Here is a 24,290-nt window from a genome sequence, read left to right as displayed (position 1 = left end):
GTACCTCACTCAGGGTTGCACAGCTAGTGAGGAGTGGTGCTGGGATGCAGAATCAGGCAGTGTGGATCCAGGGTACTCTTGACCAGTACACTGTGGTGCCTTCTGGGAACATAGCCAGGGAGATGTACCCAACGCCAGTGTCACCTAGGAGCTCAAAGGGCTATGAGTCTGCAGGCAAGACAGTTTCTTCCATGATGGGAGGGGAAGTTGATCAAATTTGAAGGAGATGAAAACCAGGCTGCATAGAAGGAAAAAGTTTCTGGAAAGGTGCTTCCAGGAAGGAAACAATCTTTTTTTTTTTTATAGAGGCATAGAGGCATGTTTTATTTCTTTATTTTATTTGTTTGTTTGTTTGTTTTGTTTATACAAGCACTGGGTACAGTCAGAAGCGCGGGAGGGTGAGAGAATTCACCAGAGCCAGAGCGGAGAGCAGAGCAGGCAGAAGGACCGAGGTACACTGCTGAGGGGAGCAGCGGGTGGCAGGAGAGGTCTGCGCGCCATGTGGGACCCTCCTCCCGTGGCCGGGGAGCAGCCGGGGATCGAACTGGCGCCGCAGAGGCCGCGGGCAGCTTCGCAACCCAGCGCTCAACCGCTGCGCCACCGGGGAGGCCCTCTTTTAAATTATATTTATTGAGGTAAAGTTGATGTACATTGTCGTATCTCTAGGGGTGATACACATTTATAGAGGTTTAAGCCTCTAACCCCCCAAAGAAGTACTCTATTTTACGGTGGGTCACAATCCTCTAGCTCAGTGGTCACAAGCTTTGCTGTGCCTCAGAATTAGCTGCAATGCTTAAAAAACCTCATATTTAATAGCTACAGTAGTCACAGCTAATACTGGCAGGCACCTCTGGCACATCATGGGAATGATCAACTGTTCTGGAGGTGTACAGTTTCCCCCAGGAATCCAGCCTGTGCTGCACTATACCTTGTAGCATCAGACTCTACACTGTACTATCATCCTGAGCTTCCCCTGGCCTTCAGAAATATTTTGCTTTTCTACCTGTAACCCAATTGGGACCCTGAGATAGCTAATGGAAGGGTAGGCCCTGGGCACTTGTGGAAGTATTAAGTGGGGTTCAGTGAAGAAACCTACCGTTTACTATTGTATAAGTTATATACTTTATACATTCGACTATTGTATACTGAAGTTTTTTCTAGAACTTTTCTTGCATTTGTAAGTAGCGTTGCAGTAAATACCCTTAAGTAGCTAAACCATTTAGCCCTGAAGTTATTTTATTAGGAAAATGTAGAGAAGATCTAGGTGAAATAAAATGTACATGTTAAATGCTTTGAATATATTTTTCACATAACCCTCCAGAACAAAATTGAGTACCGGTTAACTTACCAACAATTTCCTTGAAGGTTGCCAAGTTTTATCCTTAAACATATTTGTTATTTCAATGGCTAGAATATGACATTGTCTTTGAATTCTGAGATTGAACTTGAAAAATTTGCTTATTTTTAAAAATTACTTATTCAAGTAATTCTAGATATCAGTATCTTAGCACAAAATCTGTGATCCACCAGTAAATGTTTTTATAAGAACTGGAAGTTTATAATACAGAACTTTAAGATGAAATGAACGATGAAGAATGTGTAGTAGGTTCCAGGTGTTTGTGTTTTGTTCCTCTTCCTTAAGGAATAGAGAAATTTTAACCAGTACCAGTACTGTCAAATGTCTAGCATGGAACTTCCTAATGTGAGTTGGACACTGTTTTATATTGAACAGTCCATGCTGAGATACCTCAATTTTACTTCAGACATTTATTACCAAGTTTTTAGTTTTGGGGGCAGCTTCAAAGATGGTGTCTTTACCATTGGTTTCTTTACAAGAGTCCACACTAGCATGCTTGGTACTGTGCTGTGTGTCTGTGCGACGCTGGGGGCCCATTCCTTGTGGAACCTGAGTACGCTACACGTCCCCTTTGCTACTTGAAGTCTCTACGATATGATCTACTTTCTCTTGCCTCTTTGAATAGATCTTTGAATATTAATTTGATTCTTGGAGAACCAAATGAAGTGTTTTCCCTCACCCAGGGAGGTCAGTATTTTATTTTTCTTTTCAATGGCTTTGTGCAGAGAAAAGGGCCTTTTATCTTTCTGAAGACATTTGATTCTCTGGGATGACTGGGTTCACCCACGAGGTTGTTCTGCTGCATGTGGTGGTGTCTGGGTCACTCAGGTGGCTGTGCTCAGCTGGAACCTCTGGCACCTTCCTGAGGGGAGGGTGGGCTGGAATGGTTGGTGGCTCTCCAGTCAGTCCTCTTAAGCAAGCTGGTTCTGTTTCTTTATTTTATTTTATTTATTTTTATACAAGAACCGGGGTACAGGCCAGAGGCGCGGGAGGGTGAGAGGATTCACCGGAGACAGAGCAGGGAACAGAGCAGGCAGACTGAAGAAATACACTGCTGAGGGGAGCAGCGGGCAAGACAGGAGAGGTCTGCTTCGCCATGTGGGATTCTCGCCGGCTGGCTGGGATCGAACCCGCACTGCAGAGGCTACAGACAGCTTCACAGTGTGGCGTTCAACCGCCTGCACCACTGGGGAGGCCCAAGCTGGTTCTGTTTCTTACTTGATAGCTCTTAAATGGTAGTGCTCCAATAGCATCCAGATTCTCTGCTCCTAACTGCATTGTCCTTCTGCCTTTCAAAGCCATTTTCAAGGAGGGTATGATCAGTGGCATCATGGAGTTGACAATTGACAAAGATGAGCACCGCAAAAAGGCCGCTGGTTAGGTGATTAAGAGGTTGCTGGTAAGAAAAAAGTTAAAAAAGCCAGGCCTCTAGGGCTGGATGATTGGGTTGAGTCATTCCAAGCACCCAGCTCTTTCCTGGGTAAATTTTTTCAGCACTGGCCCTAGTGAGGTACATTTTGTGGACAAGTATCTTTGGAAAACACTGCATAGGGTAACCCTTCTCTGGCGTTTTATAACGCGTGTTAGCATCTACAAGACTCTGAAAAGTCCAGTCACAAGGATACCTGTTTAACTTTGTTGAATCAGCTTTAGTGAAACCTACTTGACCACAGAAATTTTCTTGTTAATACTTACATAACTTTTTCAAAATTGGGATCATACTCAATATTCTATTTTGTAATACAGAAAGGCGGTGTGTTATCCAAGGAGTAAATTGTTACATCCTCCATTGCTATGAAGAATCAATGTTAGTATTATGTCTGTCAAAACCAAAATTAAGGTAATTTTTTTAGGTCTGAGTGAACTTTCCATCTTTTAAGGGTTGGCTATGTTGCTTTTTTAACAGCACTGTAATTGCTGTCACTGCTGATGTTTTATGAAATATAAATTTGTGACAATATGCTTAATTTTACAATACATTCTAAATAACAAAATTTTTAGTGTTATGCCCCTTTACAGATGATGAATAAGAGGGAAGTGGAATGAAGTGCATCAGGAGGAGGATATTGAAGGTTAGTTTATACGATATTTATTTTTATACAGAGAATACAAGTTTGAGTTACTGATTTCTGTTTCTGGGAAAGACCCTCAAGCTCGAATGCAAGGCTTTATGAAAACATTTGGAAGTAATTAGGGTTTTTTAAAATTTAGTGGTAGAACCCCATGGCAACTGATGTTGGTGAGTTGTGGCCAAAAAATCAGTTAGAGAAAGTAATTGGCAGAGAATAAGGATTTTATATATGGCTAACACACATCAGATTCCTACTATGTTTGGCACTTTGCTAATGACATTATAATGTATTTGTTCATTTAATCCTTATGACCACCGTTTGAAGTCAGCACCATTATCCTTACATTTTGTAGGTAAGGAAAGTGGGGCTTCAAGAGGGAAAATAATTTTCCAAAGCTCATCCCATAACTGATACAGATGGAGCAGGCCCAGGCGAGGTCTAGAGTTTTGGACCTTGACACATCTCATACGTACTTTTTTTTTCCAGCTGTTATAAAGGGTTGACTAGTTGTTATAAATATATAGACATAAACACACATACATGCATGTAGCAGCAGTACAACCAGGTCTCACCCATGGGAGATGAGGATGGCTAAAATATTTTGGGCATTTAAATTTTCTCTTAGAATGAAACATTGGCTATAGTTGTGATTGACTTTCTAAATGGACATGTGGTTGTTTTCTTTCCCTCCTTAGCAACAAATAATGATTTACTATAATAGTAAAGAGGAATTAAAAATAGAGACAACTAATTTGGTAAGTGAAAAAATGGATTTAAGGGTCCTTGACTAATTACATTGCTTCTAGATAAACTATTGTCATTAAATTATTTTCATCTAAGAGGATCAATCTGAGGTGAATTTGGGGATCTTTTCTCTTAGTGGGTGCATTTCTGGCAGGCAGTGTGATGTGGGAGAAGTGGCGCCGGCCCAAATGTCCATGTGTGTGAGGCTTTGCCTACGTCAGTGACCAGCAGCAGTTCTGGGAGTGGCCTGGAGGATTCCTCTTTTCAGGTTCTGTTTCATCCTACATAAAAATAGGGACATTTTTCTCACTCCAGAGTCCTTTGATTTAGCCCTATATTCTGTCACTTGATTCAACTGTGTGGGTTAAATATTTTGAGTGTGTGTGTAGGAAATATTTTAAGAGTATATTGCATTTAATTGTAAAAATCAAGTCCTATTTAAGAGGTGTATGGTAAAAAAAATGGAGGCTCAGAATAAAATAGGCCCTCTGCAAGTTATATAGTAAGCTAGAGGCATTGAGAAATTAATACCCCAGAGAGGATTATAGAAACCAAAGAAAGAGTAGGGGTATTTTGGGTTTTTGGATGATACAGAAATTATACACCTTTAATAGAGAATAGGGAATAGCATGGGTAAAACAAATAACAAAGCCATAATGGAAGATGAAATTTATACATGACAAGGTATTGATAACTAGGCTTTGATTATATCAATTATACAAATGTTTGCAAACTGTGGTGGCCTATTGGTGGATAGTCACCAACATTAAAAAATGTGAGATCAGGGCCTCCCCGGTGGCGCAGTGGGTTAAGCACAGCACTGTGAAGCTGTCTGCAGCCTCTGCAGCGCGGGTTCGATTCCTGGCCGGCCAGGAAGATTCCCACATGGCATGGCAGACCTCTCCTGTCACGCCCGCTGCTCCCCTCAGCAGTGTATTTCGGTCCGTTTGCCTGTTCTGTTCCCCACTCTGTCTCTGTTGAATCCTCTCACCCTCCCGCGCCTCTGGTCTGTACCCCAGCTCTTGTATAAAAATAAATCTTTTTAAAAAAAGTGAGATCAGGGCCTCCCTGGTGGCGCAGGGGTTGAAGTCTTAGTGCTGTCCAGCTGTCACCAACCATTGCAGCATGAGTTCGATCCCTGGCCAGCGAGGTAACCCACATGGCACAGCAGACCTCTCCTGTCTCGCCCACTGCTCCCCTCAACAGTGTATTTCAGTCTGCCTGTTCTGCTCCTCACTCTGTCTCTGGTGAATCCTCTTACCCCTCGCACCTCTAGCCAACACCTAGTTCTTGTATGCATTAATAAATAAATCTTTTAAAAAATGCAAGTTCAGGACACATCATGTATAGTAATGGTGGATGCTGTATGGAACTTGTTATGTGCATGGTGTACTGGTCAGACTAAAATGTACTTTTAGCTTGTTCATGGTCATTGATGGGAGGTGTATACTCAGTACAAATTAAGATGCTGACTTGAGTTGTACTTAGTTTTAAAGTGGTCTGAATCTTAAAGCCTTTTTTCATGTTTTTTTCTAAATTAGATTTGTTAAAAAAAAAAAACACTCAAAACAAAGTTATTTTGGGCTCTTTTGGTTTAGGGGCCTGAGAGGGGGCCTCATGACATGTCTAGTTACTGTGGGATTTTCGTGTGGCAGGCGCCATCTTGTGGCTTTTGGAGTACAGTGCACTGTACTCCCTTTAATAGAACACTTGCAAATCTTGTTTCTGATGTCCTGAGTTGTACAAATGGCCAGAGCTTGAAGTTAACCAATGTAAATTCAATTCTCTGCCCACTAAATGCCAGTAGCACTGCCAAAGTGGTGACAACTGAAAGCACCTCCAGTCATCACTGTGTCCCCTGGGGGCAAATTGCCTCTGGTTGCGAAGCACTGCTGGGTTATAGAGGAGCAGTGTGTTCAAGGACTAGGTCTCCTGTAGCCCCAGTCGGGCCTGGCGAACATGCTCCTTAGTAGGGCTGGGGACTATGCTTTCTGAACACCTTTTTCCACTCTTCTGTAAATAGCCACATGAGATCTTTAGGGTATCTTTTGGCTCAACAGACTTTCAGAAGTCAGCTTTTGAAGGAACAGTTTATAAATGGCACTGAGAAGGGCTGCATTTAATCCATTTTATTCATGGGGCCATTCATTACATTATCCAGTGACTATGTAAAGTGGTGAGTCAGGGTATATTTTCCCTTACTTGTTAGTAAGGGAAATACTAAGCTGTCTTCCTTGTAAACATACAAAGATGATGAGGCTAGAAACTCTCCAAAGAAACTATTAATCATGAAGATGCAGGCTTATGCTTTTCAGATTGGAAAGAGGAAATCTGAGAATAGGATTCTAATCGTATTGGAAGTATTGGCTGACAAGATTATGGCAATCCTGAACACAAAAGCACTAGCTGTCTCCAACTTTAGTAATAGGTTGACTACTAGAATTTTGACTGTAAGCTAGCATTAGAAATAATTTGCTGCAGCAAAGGGTTATAAATGGCAGTTGGATTCCCTTGTCCATGTCCAAATACACATCATGAATCACCTGCCATTTATCACAGAACTCAAAGATTTCAGCTAGGACGACGACACTCCCAATTCCATACTCCCAGTTGCAGTGATGGCCTTCCCTGGAGTGAGGCGTTTTCTTGAGTATTAGGAGTGGTGAGTATGGGGGACAGGGTACCAGCTGTCCTAACTACACGGCACATTTATGGGCAATCACAGTAAAGTCATTGCCCATTAGCAAACGGAGTGGTGAAGTAGCACAGGCATTCAGCTTTGTACACGGTCATTTGTGAAGAGCAAGCTCCATCGACTTAGGGATTCGACTTTTGTTAGAGTTTACTTACACATTGGGTACAAGATGAAAGTGTGAATTTAGAGAAAAGGGAGGTCCAAAGGGTTTTAGGTCATACACAGGGCAGTGAGGTCGGGTCAGCTTTCCCTACCAGACACCATGGAAGGAGACTGCTCACAACCTATTCTTTCCAGTCACCTTCAAAAGTGAGCCACGGTGGGGTAATGTCACCGGAAACTCGAACTAGCCTTCTGGGCTCAGTCTGTTTCCACCTTTGCTAGCTAGCGGTATGACTGGTGTTTGTAGTTACCTGAGCTTTAGTTACCCCATCTGTAAAGAACTGCAAGTGTGGCTTTGAGGAGTAAATGAAGCAAAGCAGCTAAGCTGCCTGACACGATGCCTGACACATGCCATGAATGCCACAGGTGTCAGTTATCGTCGTTACTAGAGATTCAATCTGACATTTCTTTCTTTGGAACGAATAACTGTCTAAGTTGGACACTATTTATATTCTCTGAAAAATGACTGACACAGGGTGGTAATGAAGTGATGAACCTTGTTTATTGAGAAGTTTCAAGCATCACAACCTGAGGTGAGGAAGTATTTTTCAGTTCAGTTTGTCGAAATACTTCAGTTTTCCGGCTGGATCCGGGATTATCTGTTTAAAAAAAAAGCAAATTATTCATTTTAAAAGCCAAAATACATCATTAAGTCTGACATTAGTTGCCCGCCTCTTGACTGAAGAGATGTGCTTCTGTGTACCAAATTATTTAGGCAAAATTCAATTTGTCCTACCTATTAATCTCAACTATCCCAAAAGGCAAATAATTTGTTAATAAATTAACATCTGTACTCAAGCACCCCAAAATTTACTTACAGCTCTTCTCTTGGCCACCAGGCTTTCATGACATCTTCAGGTTTGATCTAATTAAATCAAACACATTAAGAGAGCATGGCTACAGATGTTAATGTATTTTTAAAATCATCTGCTGATGAAATGATGGTATGCCACAACCTGAAAAGGGGGCAGTGTTTTCAAATGCATTCTCAAGAGGCAAGAATGCAACCTTTTAACTTCAAACTGTGAAGAAGAACAAATACTCGGAAAGAAGTGTTCCCGCCTCGAGCATCACAGCCTTTGAAACCAACTTGACTTTTTGGAAATTTGCAATATAATTTGACATCCTATTAACTGCTTCTTGCCTAGTTATAGGTAAAGTATATCTATCCTTATTTAAAAAATTATCTACCAAAATCAGCTTACAATAGTTCTGTGTTTTTTAATACCCAACAGGACAGGTTTATTATGAAAGGGAAAGGAAAGACCGTGTGCAGACACAAGCAGGCAGAAAGAGCTGCCTCATTCTGTTTTCTTCAGAATTTTTCCTTAGCATTTAGAATAAATGTTTTCTAATTTTTAGGCATCACTTCAAGGAATATTCTGTCTTTACCAATTTATAATCTCTTGCATTTAAATTCAGCCTGCAAGTACTTGTGGCTCTCTACTATGTGCCAACGGTGTGCTGGGCATGGGGGAGATACATAAGTAACTAGCAATGTCCCCGACCTTTGAGGCTCATGCAAGCACACGGTGAAGTTGTATGTGTGCACAACAGTCTGATGCACAATAGGACACAGGTTGTGTGACTCCACGGAGGCTGAGGTGCCATCAGGGCAAAACTCAGGGAAGGTGGCATGTCTTGAGAGATGAGAATTTAGAGGAAGGGAGAGGTCTCCCAGGCTTTTATAGGAAGGAAGCACTAAGCAAAGATAGATAGGTGTGAAACAACAGGGCTTATTTTGGAAAAAGATGGGTGACATGTTTTGGCTAAACACAACACGTGTGTGTGAGTCCTGGAGAAGGATCTGGACAGGCCCAGAGTAACAAAGAATGTGAAGGCCCACTGGCCATACAAGCACCTGGACTTTGTCCTGTGAGTACTGCAGAGCCACTCAAAGGTTCTGGCCTGGGGACTGCCATGCACTGGCAGATGGGAAACTGAGATCAGGGAGCTATCACGAGGGAACTGAGGGAGATGGAGATGAAAACCTCATCCCTCTTCGAAGAAATGTCACTACATGCTACGTCCTCTCTCCAGCTACTTTTCTTCTCATCCTCAAAGCTGTCTTTCTTGAACTAGTTCTTCATAATTGCCTCATTTCCTCTTATTTCGCCCCCATCTTTGGACTACTCCAAAGTAGCTGCTGCCTTTACTGTGCTCACCACCGACTCCCCAGTCAGTTCACTGTACTCCAACCCGCCATGCCAGCGGACCCTGGCGTCCCTGTTCCAGCTGCACGGGCCCCTTTCTGTTCCTTGGCGGGCTTGGCTGGCTCACTCACCTTGGGCCTCTGCCCTTGCTGTTCTTTCTGTGCTACTCTTTACGTGACTGGCTCCCTCTTCACTCGAGATTCAACTCAAATGTTAGCTTAGAAGTTTTCCCTGACATCTTTCTCCCCACCCCAGGCGCTATCCCGCCAACTCCCTTTGACCTGTTTCTAAAAGCATCTGCTGCAACCCAAAGCTAGAATTAGAACGGCACTCCAAGGGTTGGGACCTTGGCTGTGCTGTTCACTAGCAGATTCTGTTTGGCTGTCACAGCAATTTGAACAGTTGCCATACAGTAGGTAAACAATAAATGTCTGCTGAAAGAATGCCCAGACAAACAGGGTAGAACAGTGGTGGCCAGGGGCTGTGACTAGGGCAAGAGGGGAGCAGTGAAGGACAAAGAGCCTTCAGTTATAAATAGTTAAGAATAATTTCTGGAGATCTAATGTACAGCATGGTGACTGCAGTTAGAAATACAGTGGTGTACACTTGAAATCTGCTTTAAGAGTAGATCTTAAGCATTCTCACCACACAACAAAAGGTAACTTATGTGAGGTGACAAATTTGTTAATTAATCCGGTTGTGGTAATCATTTCACAATGTATACACCTATCAAATTTTCACATTGTACACTTTAAATATACAATTCTTATTTGTCAGTTATACTTTAGTAAAGCTGAGGGATAAAAAAGAATACCCAGACACAGTATGTGATAACGTATGTGCATTTTCTTGGAGGGAGAACACAAGGGTTTCATCAAATTCTAGGCCCCCCCAAGTTAATCAAGTAGATAGTCAACATGTTTTCTGAATGCATATAAAATACTCATCCTAGAATATCATTCATAGTAAATTTATACTTGTTGGGAGCTCTTGGTGGTCTTTTAGCACATGCCTGTGGTTCATGGTGAATTTATCAGTCACTTGGTTTTGCTACAGCTCCCAGGGGGAAGTGCACCCTACCTAGGAGACGTATTTGGAAATACTTTTTAAGATTTCTCAGATGATGCCTATAGCTTCTGATTCATATTTCTAGCTGTAAGCCTCTGATCATCACTGCAAACTAATCTACTTTATGATTTAAAGTAACAAGTGCTCTAAGTACTTTTAATGAATAACTTTAAATCCCCTTTGAGATCCATCATATCTATGTAGAGATAAATAAATTTGGATTGTAACATTAACTTTGGTCTGCAAAGGCAAAGCTGTTTGCAAACCTATCAAAAACTGTTTCAAAATCACTGAACTGTTACTTTACCTAATCTGAGGTTACAGAGTAAATCCTACCTTCCACTGTCTTTGGCTAGTGGCACTTTTTGTTTTCCTGGAACAAAGTCTTAGACGTGTGTATTTTTCTGTTATCCTAAGATAACAGAAAAATGGTGATGATATCCTAAGATAACAATTTCTTCTTCCAATGTTCTATAGTATGTTTCAACTTCCTAACTACAGTTTGTGTAAAATGCTTGGTTTTTAGAAGATAAACCATATTACTTAAAAAGGTTCAAGCAAGTTCCCAAATTGTACTTTGGCCAGCGACTACTTCAGGGATTGTCTACAAATTATACATCCTCCATAAATGAAAGCATGAGTGCACCCGTTTTAGCCTTTTCTTCCTTCAAATGATAATGGGGGGAAATCATTAGTTTCAATGCTAATGAAGTCAGATTTTCTCAAAAGTTTTCAAATAGATCTAGGAAGGTTTTGCTTGTGACTTTTTTGTTGGCTACAACATAGGAAGAAATTCAAAATATGATCTCGAAGACCTCTAAATTTATTCTACCCAGTCTCCACTATTTGCTTTGTTTATTTTTAATGGTATAGTTCTCTGGTATAGGCTTTAAAATTCACAGTATTAAGCCCTATATTCTTTCTCCAGTTTTAGCTACTTTCCCTACAGGCCAAAGAGTACTGGGTTTCATGATTTCTGCCTAGCCATGTTTACTTTTACAAAATCAAAACAGTTCTAGTACAAGGAACAGTTATCCTAAGGCTGTGGGGGTTTTTTGGCCTCTGTCATTCCCTTAACAAGAAACCAATTTGACTTACTGTTTCACTACCGGGCTTCCAACCAGCAGGGCAGACTGAAAGGAACAAAAAGACAACAAACAGAGTTCAGTTCTCTTCAGCGACTCTTGGCTTTTCTTTTCCAAGTAAAACTGAAAACAGCATCTATATTAATGAGACTATTTTCTAGGTCATTGAATACTTGACTTCTGTTAGCTTGCTTGTGTGTGTGTGTTGCTTAGTTTGCCTATTTGTACCAAAGAGTTTTAGCCACAGAGCTTATCAGCAGGCAGCTAATCTTGTCGTTATGTTTAGTTACATTTACAATATAAGAAATCAAATTGAATATTGCTCTAACAAAGTTGAAAAGTTTCAGGATCTGGTGAGCTGAAAAGTCTGGGCATGGCAGAAATTTCCCAAGTTGATATAAACCATGTCTGCCATGGTTCTTGCAGGATTTTGTGGTATGCCAGGGCTTGCTGTTTGTCAAACGAGACTTTAAAATTATTCAGAAAGAAGGATTTCCCTTTAATTTAGAGTGTACCCTGACTTAAGTGCTGAAAGGAATATATAATATGTTCTATTTTAACAAAATTTGACCTTTTTCCCTACCTCGAAAACTCTGAGTGAAAGGATGAGTTGATAGACTGGTGTGATACTGAGTAACTGAGGATTACTGAACTATCTTGAAGAAAAAAGCTAAACGAAATAACGTAAATCCGCAAACAAATACTGCCAGATTGGTACAGTATATCCTTACTTAATGAAATGACATTATTCAAGGACCTGCTGTACATTTTAAGTTTCTAGCAGTATAATTTGAAAAATGGCAGTATCAGAAACTTTTCTCTTTGAGCTTATCCAAGGACTGTTGCAAATAATGAAAATTTTTACAGCTTAGACTATACTAATGCTATTTTGCTAAAAGCACTTTAAAGAATAATTTGATCTACTAAAAAAGATAGGGCAATAATTTGAAAACAATAATCAGAACATTTTGAAGCCATCTTACAACTTTTAGAAGAAGAAATAAAGTAATTATACTGCTGCTAGCTCAACTTAAAAAAACCCAGAGACTATGATGTATAGAAGGGCAGGATACCTTCTCCATGTTTGTCGGTGTACTGGAATGCTTGAACCAAACGCAGCGTCTCATCCACTGACCTACCCACAGGAAGGTCATTCAGAGTAATCTGTCTCAGGATTCCTTTGTCGTCAATAATGAAGAGGCCCCTGTAAAACATAAGAATGGTAGAGGTGAGCTCATTTCTTTCCTCAGTGAGGACAAATACCAGTTAACATGAATCCTTCTACCATCCACAAATAAGGAAGTTACACAGAGCCAACAGAACCAGCTTACCACCTACTACTTGGCTGGTGCACATGTACATTCACGTACCTCCACACTCACACTTATCTAGTGTTTAATCTGGAATTCTCACTATAAAACTCTAAAGTAAACTTTAACTCAAAGAACTTTGTCTTTTAAAGTCAATATGGATTTCAATGCAATACTTTGAATTAGAAAAAAGGTTTCAGTTATTGGGGCTAGTGCTTGTATACCAGTATTATAAGTAATAATGAGATATTTTTAATAGAATTATATGAAATTACCTGTTATATGAAATTTTATTTTACAATCTTATTAAACATTATTCCAGTGTTTTGCTTGCCCTACAATACATTTTTTGAATGAACAACTTGGTGTCTTTAATTAGGGCTCACTGCCCTTGGTCCAGATCAACTTGGCCAAATTAATTTCTATTCACAAGGGGTGTTCTTTCATGTAGCTACATTCGTCATCAATGGTGACCAACTCTGTTCTGAAGTGAGCCTGATCTCACAATTTGAATTTGCCTTTATCACGCATACCAACACACAGCCCAGGAAAGCAAATTTGCCTTTTCTTGCACAGAAAAATTCTACCTTCTGTTATGTTTTAATTTTGTGAATTGCTCTTTGGTAGATTTTTGAGACTAAGACAGTTGCCAGTTCACAGACAAGAGAGGTCATTCTTATCAAAAATAAGAAAATAGCAACAGATACCTCAAAACCACCCCAGGAGCTACAGGTAGCAGGGAAGTTTTCAAATGTCTGTAGGAAAATGCATTTCAATTTAGAGTTCTATATCCTGCCAAATTATTAATCAAGCCTGAGAGCATAATAAAAAACATTTTTAGACATGAAATACCTCAAGCTTTTTACCTTCCAATGCCCTTTTATTAGGAAGCTAAAAGCTTCTATCCTGCCTGCCCTTCTACACATCAGTCTTTTGATTTTTTAATTTGAGCAAGCAGCAGTATAATTACTTTGATTTCTTCTCCTAAAAGTTGTAAGATGGTTTCGAAATGTTCTGATTATTGTTTTCAAATTAGCTAAAGCTAAAATTTAGCTAAAGCTAAATGATATGATATATGTGCTTCACAAAACAAGGGATTAAATATAAAAGACAGCAGGCCTGCGAGGCAGAAAATGGGCATCTAACAAAGTTAAAGGTAAGTCCCAGGATGCTGGAGAACAAAGTGTTAAGAAAACAGTTCTGTGTGGCAGGCCCAGAGTGGTCAGTCTGAATTGAAACAAGATGAAGGTTTCTATAAAAAGGCAATTGGCAGAGGAAAATTAAAGTATGATTTAGAGGGGTTGCAATTCAGCTTGGGGAGTTTAGGAAGAATTAGCAATGTGTCTATAGAAACTATGAGACAGAAAAAAATGAAATAGTTTATTAGCTACAAGAAAATCAAAGTTTACCAGAAAGGAAATGTAATCCCAAGCACACTACACTTTAAGAGCTTAGCAGTGAAAAATGTATAATGGAAACACCCGTAACACCTTGGGAAGATAAATTTGGGGATGGAGTAAGAAAGATAATCTCGTTTATCATGACAAATAATGTCAAAATTGATAAATCCACTACGAGTACAACATTCAGACATATGGAGACAAACAGTGAAAGCAGTAGTTAAAGAGTTGAGAGTAGCCTCCTCCAAGAAGCAGGGTGAAGGACAGGGAGGGGACTGTTGCTTATAACAATGTGACTTTTAAATATGTGCATGAAACGTTAATGAAAATAAAAATAATTGAAAGAGGAAACTTAGTTATAATTACATAAAATAGCTGTAATAGACTTTGAATTTTACTTGGTTAATGTTCAAATCCAAATTTTACAATTGCCTGTCTTTTTAGTGGCATATTTATTCTTTTGGGAGTAAACTCTGTGAAAGCTGAAACATCAGACTTGGCAAGTACAAAAAGAAAAAAGAAACTATTTTGGTGATATATGATATAGTATGAATGAACCTTGAGAACATTAAGCTAAGTGAGAGAGGCTAGTCATAAGCCCAAATAGGAGTCCATTCATAGGAAATGTCCAGAACAGGCAACTATAAACACACAAAGTAGGTTAGTGGTTGCTGAGGGCCAGGGGCAGGAGACTGGGGGAAATGGGCAGTCACTGCTCATGGGCATTGGCTTCTTTTGTCAGGTAATGAAAATGTTCCAAAATGGACTGTGGTTGGTGGTTACCCAGCTTTGAGTGCACTAACAGCCACTGACTTGTACGCTTTGAATGGGTGAACTGTATGGCATATGAAATACAGTCTCCCAAAACTGACAAAAAACACAGAATTATTAAAATACTTACAACATTCACATAAAACATTTTCAAAAGCAATCATTAGCACTGTAAAGCAAATCAACACTATAACAAAATTAAAATGCTTTAAGCCAAAATTGCCCTTTTTTCAAATAATTATATTAGCATTTCTTACTCAAGGAACCCAGTAAGAGCTGTTGGGTAAGATATTTAATTTTTCCGATTCCAAAGATGCAGGCTTGCTAAATAAAGTAATACCTGTATTTAGAAAAACCATTACTGCAGTCAATTTGGAAAGAGGAGAAAGAAATGGACAAGGTGTTTTGGGACTTGGGTTCAAGTCTGGGCTCTACCATTAACTAATTATATGACTGGCTAAGTTTATGGAATGCTATGAATATGTTTATCTGTAAAATGACACTGTTGGTCAAAGACTTTTAATCTTCCAGCTCTGTCTATGACACACAGTTTAAGTAGGACACTCACCGGTTATTTTAAATACTATCTGCAATATTTTTACAAAAAGAATATTTCTTGATCATCTGACTCCATGTCAAGGAGGATTACAAATATATCTGGATTTGTGATAATGTGAAACCACTGAAAAGTACCTAAGTGTGTGGCCGGAGTCTTCCAGATACACGCCGTAGTCTTTTGAGATCTGATGGGTCAAATCTGAAAGAAGTGGGATCTTCAGTGATCCAAGTCCTCCTTGTTTTCGTGGAGTATTAATCCTGAAACAAACAGAACAGTTACCTCCTCAGAGTTAAGTAAAAGACATATACCAGAACAGCACTTTCTCTGCATGTGCACGCACGCATGCACGTGCGCGCGCGCACACACACACACACACTTTCTCTAACAAAAATAATATTCACCAAATTTTTAATGTATAGACAAACTATTTTACTAATCTCTAAAGATAACACATTTAAATTGTTTTTGTTTCTGCTTTAATAAACATGGCTGGAAACATCCTTGTATTCTCAACTTCGTATGCTAGTCTGGTTCATTCCTAGAAGTGGAAGTGACAGATCAAAGGGGATGTGCTGTCATAACGTAACCTTAGAATTGTGACAAGAAGACAGAATACAACGGGTGACATTTTAATATTTTAAGAGACAAAGAAATGCAAAGTTCACTTGAAGTAGTGAAGGAAGTTACAATTTCAGATGTGTCATTCTTCAGATGTAAGTATTCTGTAATCTTAAATGGGGGGGTGTGGACTGGTGTCCCACTGGGAAGGCACAGACCTAGCAGCTAGGAAACAGGAAAGCCCTGCTTCAGATGTCTGCAGCCCCAGTTCTGACATCCAAGTAGAAATCTCTGGCTGGTATGAAACCTATCCAGCTGAGAATGTATCCCCCAAATTTCCTCAGAATCCCAAATTAGTTGGAATGACGACTTTTTCCTCAGTTTATTTGTGTCTTAATACCATGAAGATCCAGAATTACTAGAGAAAAGAAGCAAATTAAACCCACAGTTTTAATATATTATACTTAATCAGTACATATTTATATATTAAGTTATTGATAAAGCTTAAGAGAATTTGGCATATTAGAATAACATACACTTTGTGACACCAATTTAAAAACATGTAATTGGAAATCTTACTCAGTTTATTAATAGTAAAGAAACATTTTAAAGGGTCTTAAGACACATAACATTTATTTTTTAGACTTGCAAGAACTGCTTAAGTTCTTGGGAAGGTTTGTCTGAAAATTGAGATGTTTAAAGAAATCAAGTATATTACATAATTGCATTTTAAAATATCTAAGAATTAATTATGAAGGGAACCAATTTAAGTTTTATTTATATATTTTAATTATATGTATATACAGATATGTATATATGTAATTGCAAATGGATAAAAACTTACTTTGAATGTTACTTTAAAAACATCAATATGAACAATTCAAATTTTGAAACATACGCCTAAGTGTTCTCCAGACATTCTGAACCAAATGGTCATTGTTGTCTGAACCAAATGTGTCACTTCTTCATATCTTTGTAAACAGTGCATGAAAGGTTTCAATATTTGAAATCTTGGCCAATCAATCAGGGAAAAATGCTATATTTTGTAATTTTAATTTGAAATTCCTTGCAATTACTTATGTGGGATATCTTTTCATGTTTAATGAATTTCTAAAAATTATTTTAAAATTAACTATAAAATCACTGCTTCAGCTTTTTTGGATTTGGCTTAGCTACTGTATTTTAAATTTTTTTCTCCAGACTAATTAAGGTCAGCCAATTTATCATCATAAAGTTATCATAAAAGTCAGTAGTATTTTGCTATGGATATTATGTCTTTTGCATTTAACTGTTACCCCCAATTTTGAAGTGTCCTATAAAATCCTTCAGCATTTTTACCATAACTTCACTGAACTAGCAGCTCTTAGATAAATCTGTTTACAAACTGCCTGATAAATGACAACATTCTTAACATGATAAGAGTTGTTTGCCCAAACTTTAAGAGTAAATCCATTCTTTTTTTTTTTTTTTTTTTTTTTTGTGGGACCCTCGCCGGTGGCCGGGGAATGAACCTGTGCTGCAGAGGCTGCGGGCAGCCTCGCAGCCCAGCGCTCAAACGCTGCGCCACCAGGGAGGCCCAAGAGTAAATCCATTCTTTCCCCTATAAATACAGGTGTAAGATACTGACCAGGCCAAATGGGTGAACTGTGAATCAACGGAGCATGCTACCACTTCTGCGTTTATGGATCTGAATTCTTCAATTCTATCACCAAAGGCGATAATTTCGGTTGGACACACAAAAGTGCTGAAAAAAAAATCAGTATTCTCAAATACACATATACACCTGAGGTTTCATATGCTTTAGTTTTTATATAAACATCTTCAGTATATAAAAATGCATATTAAGAATAATTTTAAATACTAACCTTTTTCAAGGTGGAGTAGTCTGAGACTGCCATTTAATCAAGTATCATTTAATTGGAAAACATCTATTACAGAGTTCCTTATGGCAGCAGCTCCCCCCCAATTTTATTAGCTTTAATAATACTCTGTATTTATATAGTGCGTTACAATTTTCAAAAGATCTATACAGCTTTTACATCATTTCAATATTTAAAAAAATTCCTATATCCACCTTCTGAGCTAGATGCCTCTCTCTATTTTGGTGATGAGGAAATGATCTCCCATTCCTCTCCCTTTCTTGTAAGGCCTCTTCCACCTTGTCTCCCCATCCCATGGCAGCCACGAAATTTTACTCCGTAATTCTTTCATGTTGTCAGAAGGGCATATTTGGAGAATATCGCCTTAGGGTAGTATTTTTCAAATCTTAGTAGGGGCACCTTAAGTCAATTTATTGAGTTCCAACCAACCAACATTTAAAAAGATGAAATGGAAAACAGGAGACTCCATCAGCCACAGGGGAGGCTATGAAACATGTATGTATGAGTGTGTATGAGAGTTTTCAGGGGAGAGATTACATTTACCACACTTAACTCCAAGTTGGCTTTAGCACTGGGAGTTTCTGAAAGCGAACAGGGGGGAAGCGCAACTACGGGAAGGAGGTGGGGAAGTGGCCCCGACTATCTGGTCTGGAAGTTTTATACTATTTGAATGAGCACGGCTGCACGGAGGCACACAGACTGAATGTTCTCTGTGTATGTGGCTGTTTTGGGTGGCAATGAAAAATGTATGTCCTACTGTGTGTTTGGTCAAGAAAGTTTGGGAAGTGTTTATGTAGGGGGTGATAAGTTCCTACCACAGCCCAATAACGGGCTTTTCAAATGTATCAGTTGTTCAAGTGAATGACTGCGACGTGCAAGCAGACAGTTCTAATCTAGATAACGTCCCTGGACACCTGGGCTAGAATATGTATTTTTAATATTTTCCAAAAGGTAGGCATAGTCAGCCCTTGCCTTCCTTCCTATTATCCCAAGAAATGCTACCTAGAGACACATTTGCCCAACTTCTTAGTGAGGATGGAGAAAAAGTGCTGGCAGGAAACTGATAGGTTACATTTGTGACTTTCCTCCTTGGAAACTACGGCGAATGGCCCAGAACTCTTCCTTCTCTCACCAGAGTCTGAATGAGGCAGAAGCAACAGAAAGGAGTTCGTTTCCCTGGAAGACTACTGCTCATGTCACATTCTGACTTGCTGTGTCTTATTCATTATGGAGTTTTAAATAACACCAGAGAAACAGCATAACAGCATAACAGCTATGTTAGAATAATTTCAAAATTTAGGCTTGGTGTCATATGTACTTAACAAATGTGTTAACGTTTTGGTTTTGTAACAACATGAATTTAGAAGGCCTATTTTCTGCATTTTAAAAGTTCTACTTCTGGCTTCTATTAGGAAATATGGGTTTTAGCTAGTCAAGTCACGATATTAGATGATTAGAAAGAAGGAATTTCTTACTAATTTAAAAGATCATGTATTATGTAGATTCATGACTTAAACTCAGTGTACTGATTTTATGAGAATGTGTCCTTTTTGGCTTTGAGTATGGGTCGGCAAACCTCAATGTACAGTCTATCTTATTTTTCTGTAAATAACCTTTGACTGGAACACAAAAACACAGATTCCTTAATGTATTATTTATGATTGTCTTTGTGCTACAGTGGCGAATTTGAGTAGTGACAATAGAGATCACCACAAAACCAAAATGCCTACTATTTGGCATTTTGGCTTAGAGGCAACATATAGAGATGTGTTCAAGTAAATCCTCCTTGCAAGTTTAAATTTTATTTACATAGTTCTAAATTAGTCCTCATGGAAAAAAGACCTGAATATACAGTGGCAAAGAGAAAAGAATCTTCTGCTTACTTTTGGTAACCACAACATATTCAAATACCAAAAAGATTAAAGTTGGGATAACTCTCTTTTCGGTATCTTTTAACTTTCTTGGAATTTGGAAGACATTCCGTATCTTCCATGTGACTGAAACTGCAAGAGCATTTATTTTGAGTCAACTTCTGGACTGTTTACAAAAGTGCCCACTGCCACAGAGTTAAAATTAGGGAAAAAAACCCACAGTAACACAATTTGTATTAATAGGTAATATTTCTTAAGCTTATACAATATTTTCAGGAAAATTCAAATCACATGAAAGCACCAGATGCAGCAAAGAATAAAAATAGTAAGACCATAGTTAAATGGCATTACCAGAGAAAAGAGCATATTAATTTTCTAGTTAACAGAGACATTATAAAGAGATTTGTGGTGTAAATCTTGCTATGAAATGCTTTTTAAAATATTATCAGTCCATTTTCTTGCGTTAGTAGGTATAGCTTAATGAATATAATTGTAGCTTTTCTCCGATGATTACAGTGGTAACATCATCATGTAGTGGTAAGTCATTGGGGGCAATGAATTATGATTCTGAAATATCTAGAAGTTCTTGAAAAAATTCTTCATCTTAGCTTGCCTTTTACGAATCAAGAGCTAAAGAAAATAATTTCTTCTTATTTGATGTTCTTGAATGATGATTGATAATGACTGAGACTTTACTAGCTGTTATGTACATGTGTTACTTACAAATCAAGTGGGTAGAAGAAGAATACCAGGTATTTCCCACGGTAATCACTTAACTTGAGCTCCTTAAATTCTCCATTTATTACAGCTGTTCCTTCCCAATGGGGTGCTGGCTTAGAAACTAAAAAAAAAAAAATTATTACATTGAGAAAGTTATGGGATAACAGGACATCCTTAGGAAATCACTAAAGATCATAGCACTCCGTCCATAGCAGTCTGACGGAGCTATGGACTTCTCAGAATAAGATATAGGATTACAAAGGAAACCAATTACACTGAAGTGCAGTTATCAAAATAAAAAATAAATTGTTGATAAGCCTTTTATTAACACCTTAAAATGGCAAGTTCTAGCAGTGATCTAATAACTATCCAAGATAGCAGTGAGTCGACGATGTTTCAGGATACCTGCAATAACCATCATGTAGCATGAAAATATCCATGATTCCATAGGTGACGGGTACAAGCAAGTGCTGCTGATGCTAATGTGGTTTGTTACAGAGGTTCATAATGGAAAAAAATGCTAAATTTCAGTTGGAGGTTAAACTATTTTGGTTCTATTCATGCTCACAGACCTCCTACATTCTATCCGTGCACTAAACCCTACTGAATATTGCACTATAGACTCTCCAAGTTAATCAACTTCCTGTAATTCAAAGAATTAGATTTTCCGTTCTCCAATGGCAGTCTTTCAGATGTACTAATTAAACGTTTGTGTAGTTTCTCACATACACAAAAAGGACCTGCTGCAGATCAGACTACACTCAAGTAGGAAATTTGAAAATGCATCCTGGGCAGGTGAGAAGGGTAAACGCCCAGGTCATGGATTATTTTCCTAGAGAGCTTTGAAAGAGGAGATTCCTGCCCCAGCCCTGCTTCCCGCCCGCCTTGGTCAGCTTTCAAGTGACCTGATGGATACTGAATAGTTTGTGCCTCTCAAGGGCATGCTGTAATTCTAGCCAACAGGCTTTGATAATAATATACCTAGATCTTCTGCTAACACATTTACATAGCATTTAAACTTTCAAAACAAATAGATACACTGAAGTCAATACTTGCTTCCAAGTTTGGCTGAGAGTCCTAGAAACCAAGGCTTATAATAGCCAGCATTTATTGTATTTTGTATAACTGCTAGCATTTTTGGTCACTCCAAAAAAGAGACAAATTTAAGATGACTTTCTCTCTGAAGTTAATATACAACATGTGATAGTTTATCTTGAGCCAGCAACCTACTTCAAATAAATATCCTGATGTGATTAGGTAAAGGCAGGAGGGAGAATTAGAAGAGTACTGAATAATCTATGATTTATAGATATATGTTACTACTTAAGTGCAGGTTATAACTGTAATGATCTCACCACCACACTCCATGATGATTTTAGCATATTGGGAATATCAAATCTGAAAAACAAATAATTGTTCTGAAAATCGTGATTCTAAAAAACTTGAGTTCTTGCTTTAAGAATTGCAGTGTTAAAAAAAAAAAAAACCCTCATTTATAGAGCCAAAAAAATGCAGTGACTTTGTTAAGATCTATAAATGGAATTCCCAAAGCAGTCCCTTGCATCTATTAAAAAACAAAAATTGTCCTGAATATAGATCCTATAATTAACAAAGATTCTGGCAAATGTAGAGCAGTAGAAAGAATATTTAAATCCCCTCACCCCCCATCCATGCTAACATTTTGATCTCTTCCCTTTCAGACTCTTTTTTAAAGAGAAATTAGAATCATGTTGCACGCCCCCACTTTTAAAGAGAAGCAGGGAATCATGAACTGTTTCATATTAATCATTATTTAAAGTATGACTTTAATGGCGCAATATTCCACTTTATGAATAAAAGCCTTGTATCTTTAATTGTATTGGATAAGCCTACAAGTGACGTAGAAATGTGACAAATAGCTAAAATCTGAAAAGGTTTCTGGGAAAAAGGAAATCTATTGTTACAAGTTTTTGCTTCTATGAGCAGACTTGGATGGGATTTGTTCTTATGGGAAATACATGTAGGGCCAGTAAACATTTAAATGACTGATGTATTTCAAACTATCTTCCCAAGCAAGGAAAACCCCCAAGACCTAGAAATACAATGATTTTTAAAAGTGCAAGACTGGGTTTTTAAAACAACCCCCTCAAAAGTAGCTAATTTTCAGTAGGAAAGAAATGCAAATGTTTACAGAAACAAAACAGTTTTTCTCACTTATTGTTCCCACTTCATCCTAAGTCATAACATCCCCTTTAACAATAGGGATTCATAATTGTGAAGCTTTATTTATTTTTTTCACTGAATAACGGTCCAGAATACGCTCTAACTAAACCACAAAAGCCAACCACACTTGTGCAGGCTGCCAAATGAGCCTTAAGAAAAGCAGGTTACTTAAAAGCAAGCAAGGGACAGTCTTGTCCCTTTGTCTCTTTATTCTTTAGTCTCTTTATTCTTTAGCCCACTTCTTTTCGGCTTATCTTAACAACCAGATGCAGCAGGCCACAACTTTCTCAGAATCCACTTAGTCTGACGTGTCCTTCCTGCAAGTGGCCATTAGCTGTGTACACCGGACCGAAATGCAAATAATCAAAAGCCAAACTGGCAGGTCACAAACTTGCCACGAGGTTTATCATCAACCCCAATGTGTTACTTCCAATCTCTTTTTCTCCATCTCCCCACAAAAAGTGGCCAAAGCACACCCTGAAGCAAGTTCTTCATTTCTGAGAAACAGAAAGAACACCCTGTAGGGACAGTTTTGGGGGAAGATGGCTTTTAATTGTCTTTAGCACAGGCAACAAAAACAAAAGAAACGTTTGACCTCCTGGGCGGGTCGTTTAGCCACTTTTCTGTTTAAGCAAACTTTCTGGGAATCACTATTGAACTCATCAATGCATTCGTCCCAGAAACAGTACTTGAAAACAGATGTGATGTGCTGCAGGCGCTTTTCGGTGTCTGAGGAAGTGTTTCAGTTTGCACAACATCCTCGATGCCTGCAAGCTCGGGACAAGAGCCACTCCTTTCCCCTCATCTGCGGCTTTTGGGGTAACCACTACTTCTTCCCAAATCTGACCATCCCTGTCTTCAGAACCGGAACCCTCCTCCGTGCCACCACTCCCAGGAGCGAGCCGGGCCTGCCCAGGGACCGGAGGCAGCGCAGGAGGTGCCGCCCAAGCCAGGTCCCCGCGCAGCCATCGAAACCCGCGTGCACGTGTCCCCCGGCTCTCCCCACCTCCCCCCCCCCGCCCTACGCCACCGGGCACCCCCCCCCCTTGGCGGGGCGCCACCTACTCTTGGCTTTGCTAAGGTGCAGGGAGTGGTCGGCGACCGAAACCCGGGACGCTTCCCCCGGGTACACGTGTCCACCCGCGTAGAAGTGGCACTCCTCTTCCCGGGTTCGGGGCTTCTCGTCCGCCTCCCGGCCCCGCAGCGCCCCGGCCCGGAGCAGCAGCAGCAGCAGCGGCAGCAGGAGCCGCCTTCGGCTCCGACCCGGGAGCGCAGTCGGCGCGGCCGGCGGCGGCGGCGCTTCCATGACCGTGCGAGCGGGCACTGGTGCCTCGGCAGGCGCGCGACTCCTCCCGCCGCCAGGCAGCTCCAAGCGCGCGCGAGTTGCCCGCGCGAGTCGGGGCGCGGCCTCGCGAGACCTGCTCCGCCCCCCGACCCCCCCCCGCCACGTGGGCGCCAGCCCCGCCTCCTCGCCCCCAGCCCGCGTTCGCGCCTGCGCTCTGGGGCGGGCCCGGCTCGCAGCCTCGCCCAGCGCCGCGGAGGCGACCGGCGGCTTCGCCCTCGACTGGCCTCGCGCGCTCCCGCCCTCCTTCCGCGCCCGGCCGCGGCACGAAGCCGGGCCAGCGAGCGCCTCCGCCCTCTCCCCCGAAGCGAAACCAACCCAACCTGCCTGTGAACTGCTTG

General features: G+C 40.0%; 1 protein-coding gene across 1 annotated transcript; it reads right to left on the bottom strand.

Moving 5' to 3' along the window:
- Positions 1-7,537: 7,537 nt before the first annotated feature.
- PRDX4 (peroxiredoxin 4) lies at positions 7,538-23,913 on the bottom strand (the record flags this gene model as incomplete). Its single annotated transcript, XM_084259255.1, has 7 exons — positions 7,538-7,629; positions 11,350-11,384; positions 12,410-12,540; positions 15,511-15,633; positions 17,562-17,678; positions 20,409-20,526; positions 23,673-23,913. The coding sequence occupies 7 exons, from the start codon at positions 23,911-23,913 to the stop codon at positions 7,579-7,581; spliced, it is 816 nt and encodes a 271-aa protein (XP_084115381.1). The 3' UTR covers positions 7,538-7,578.
- Positions 23,914-24,290: the final 377 nt, after the last annotated feature.

This window comes from Talpa europaea (assembly GCF_964194135.1).
Source record: "Talpa europaea genome assembly, chromosome: X".
In the NCBI taxonomy this organism is placed as follows: domain Eukaryota; kingdom Metazoa; phylum Chordata; class Mammalia; order Eulipotyphla; family Talpidae; genus Talpa; species Talpa europaea.
The sequence above is the reverse complement of the archived record's forward strand: the minus strand, read 5'-3'. Positions and strand labels throughout refer to the sequence as shown.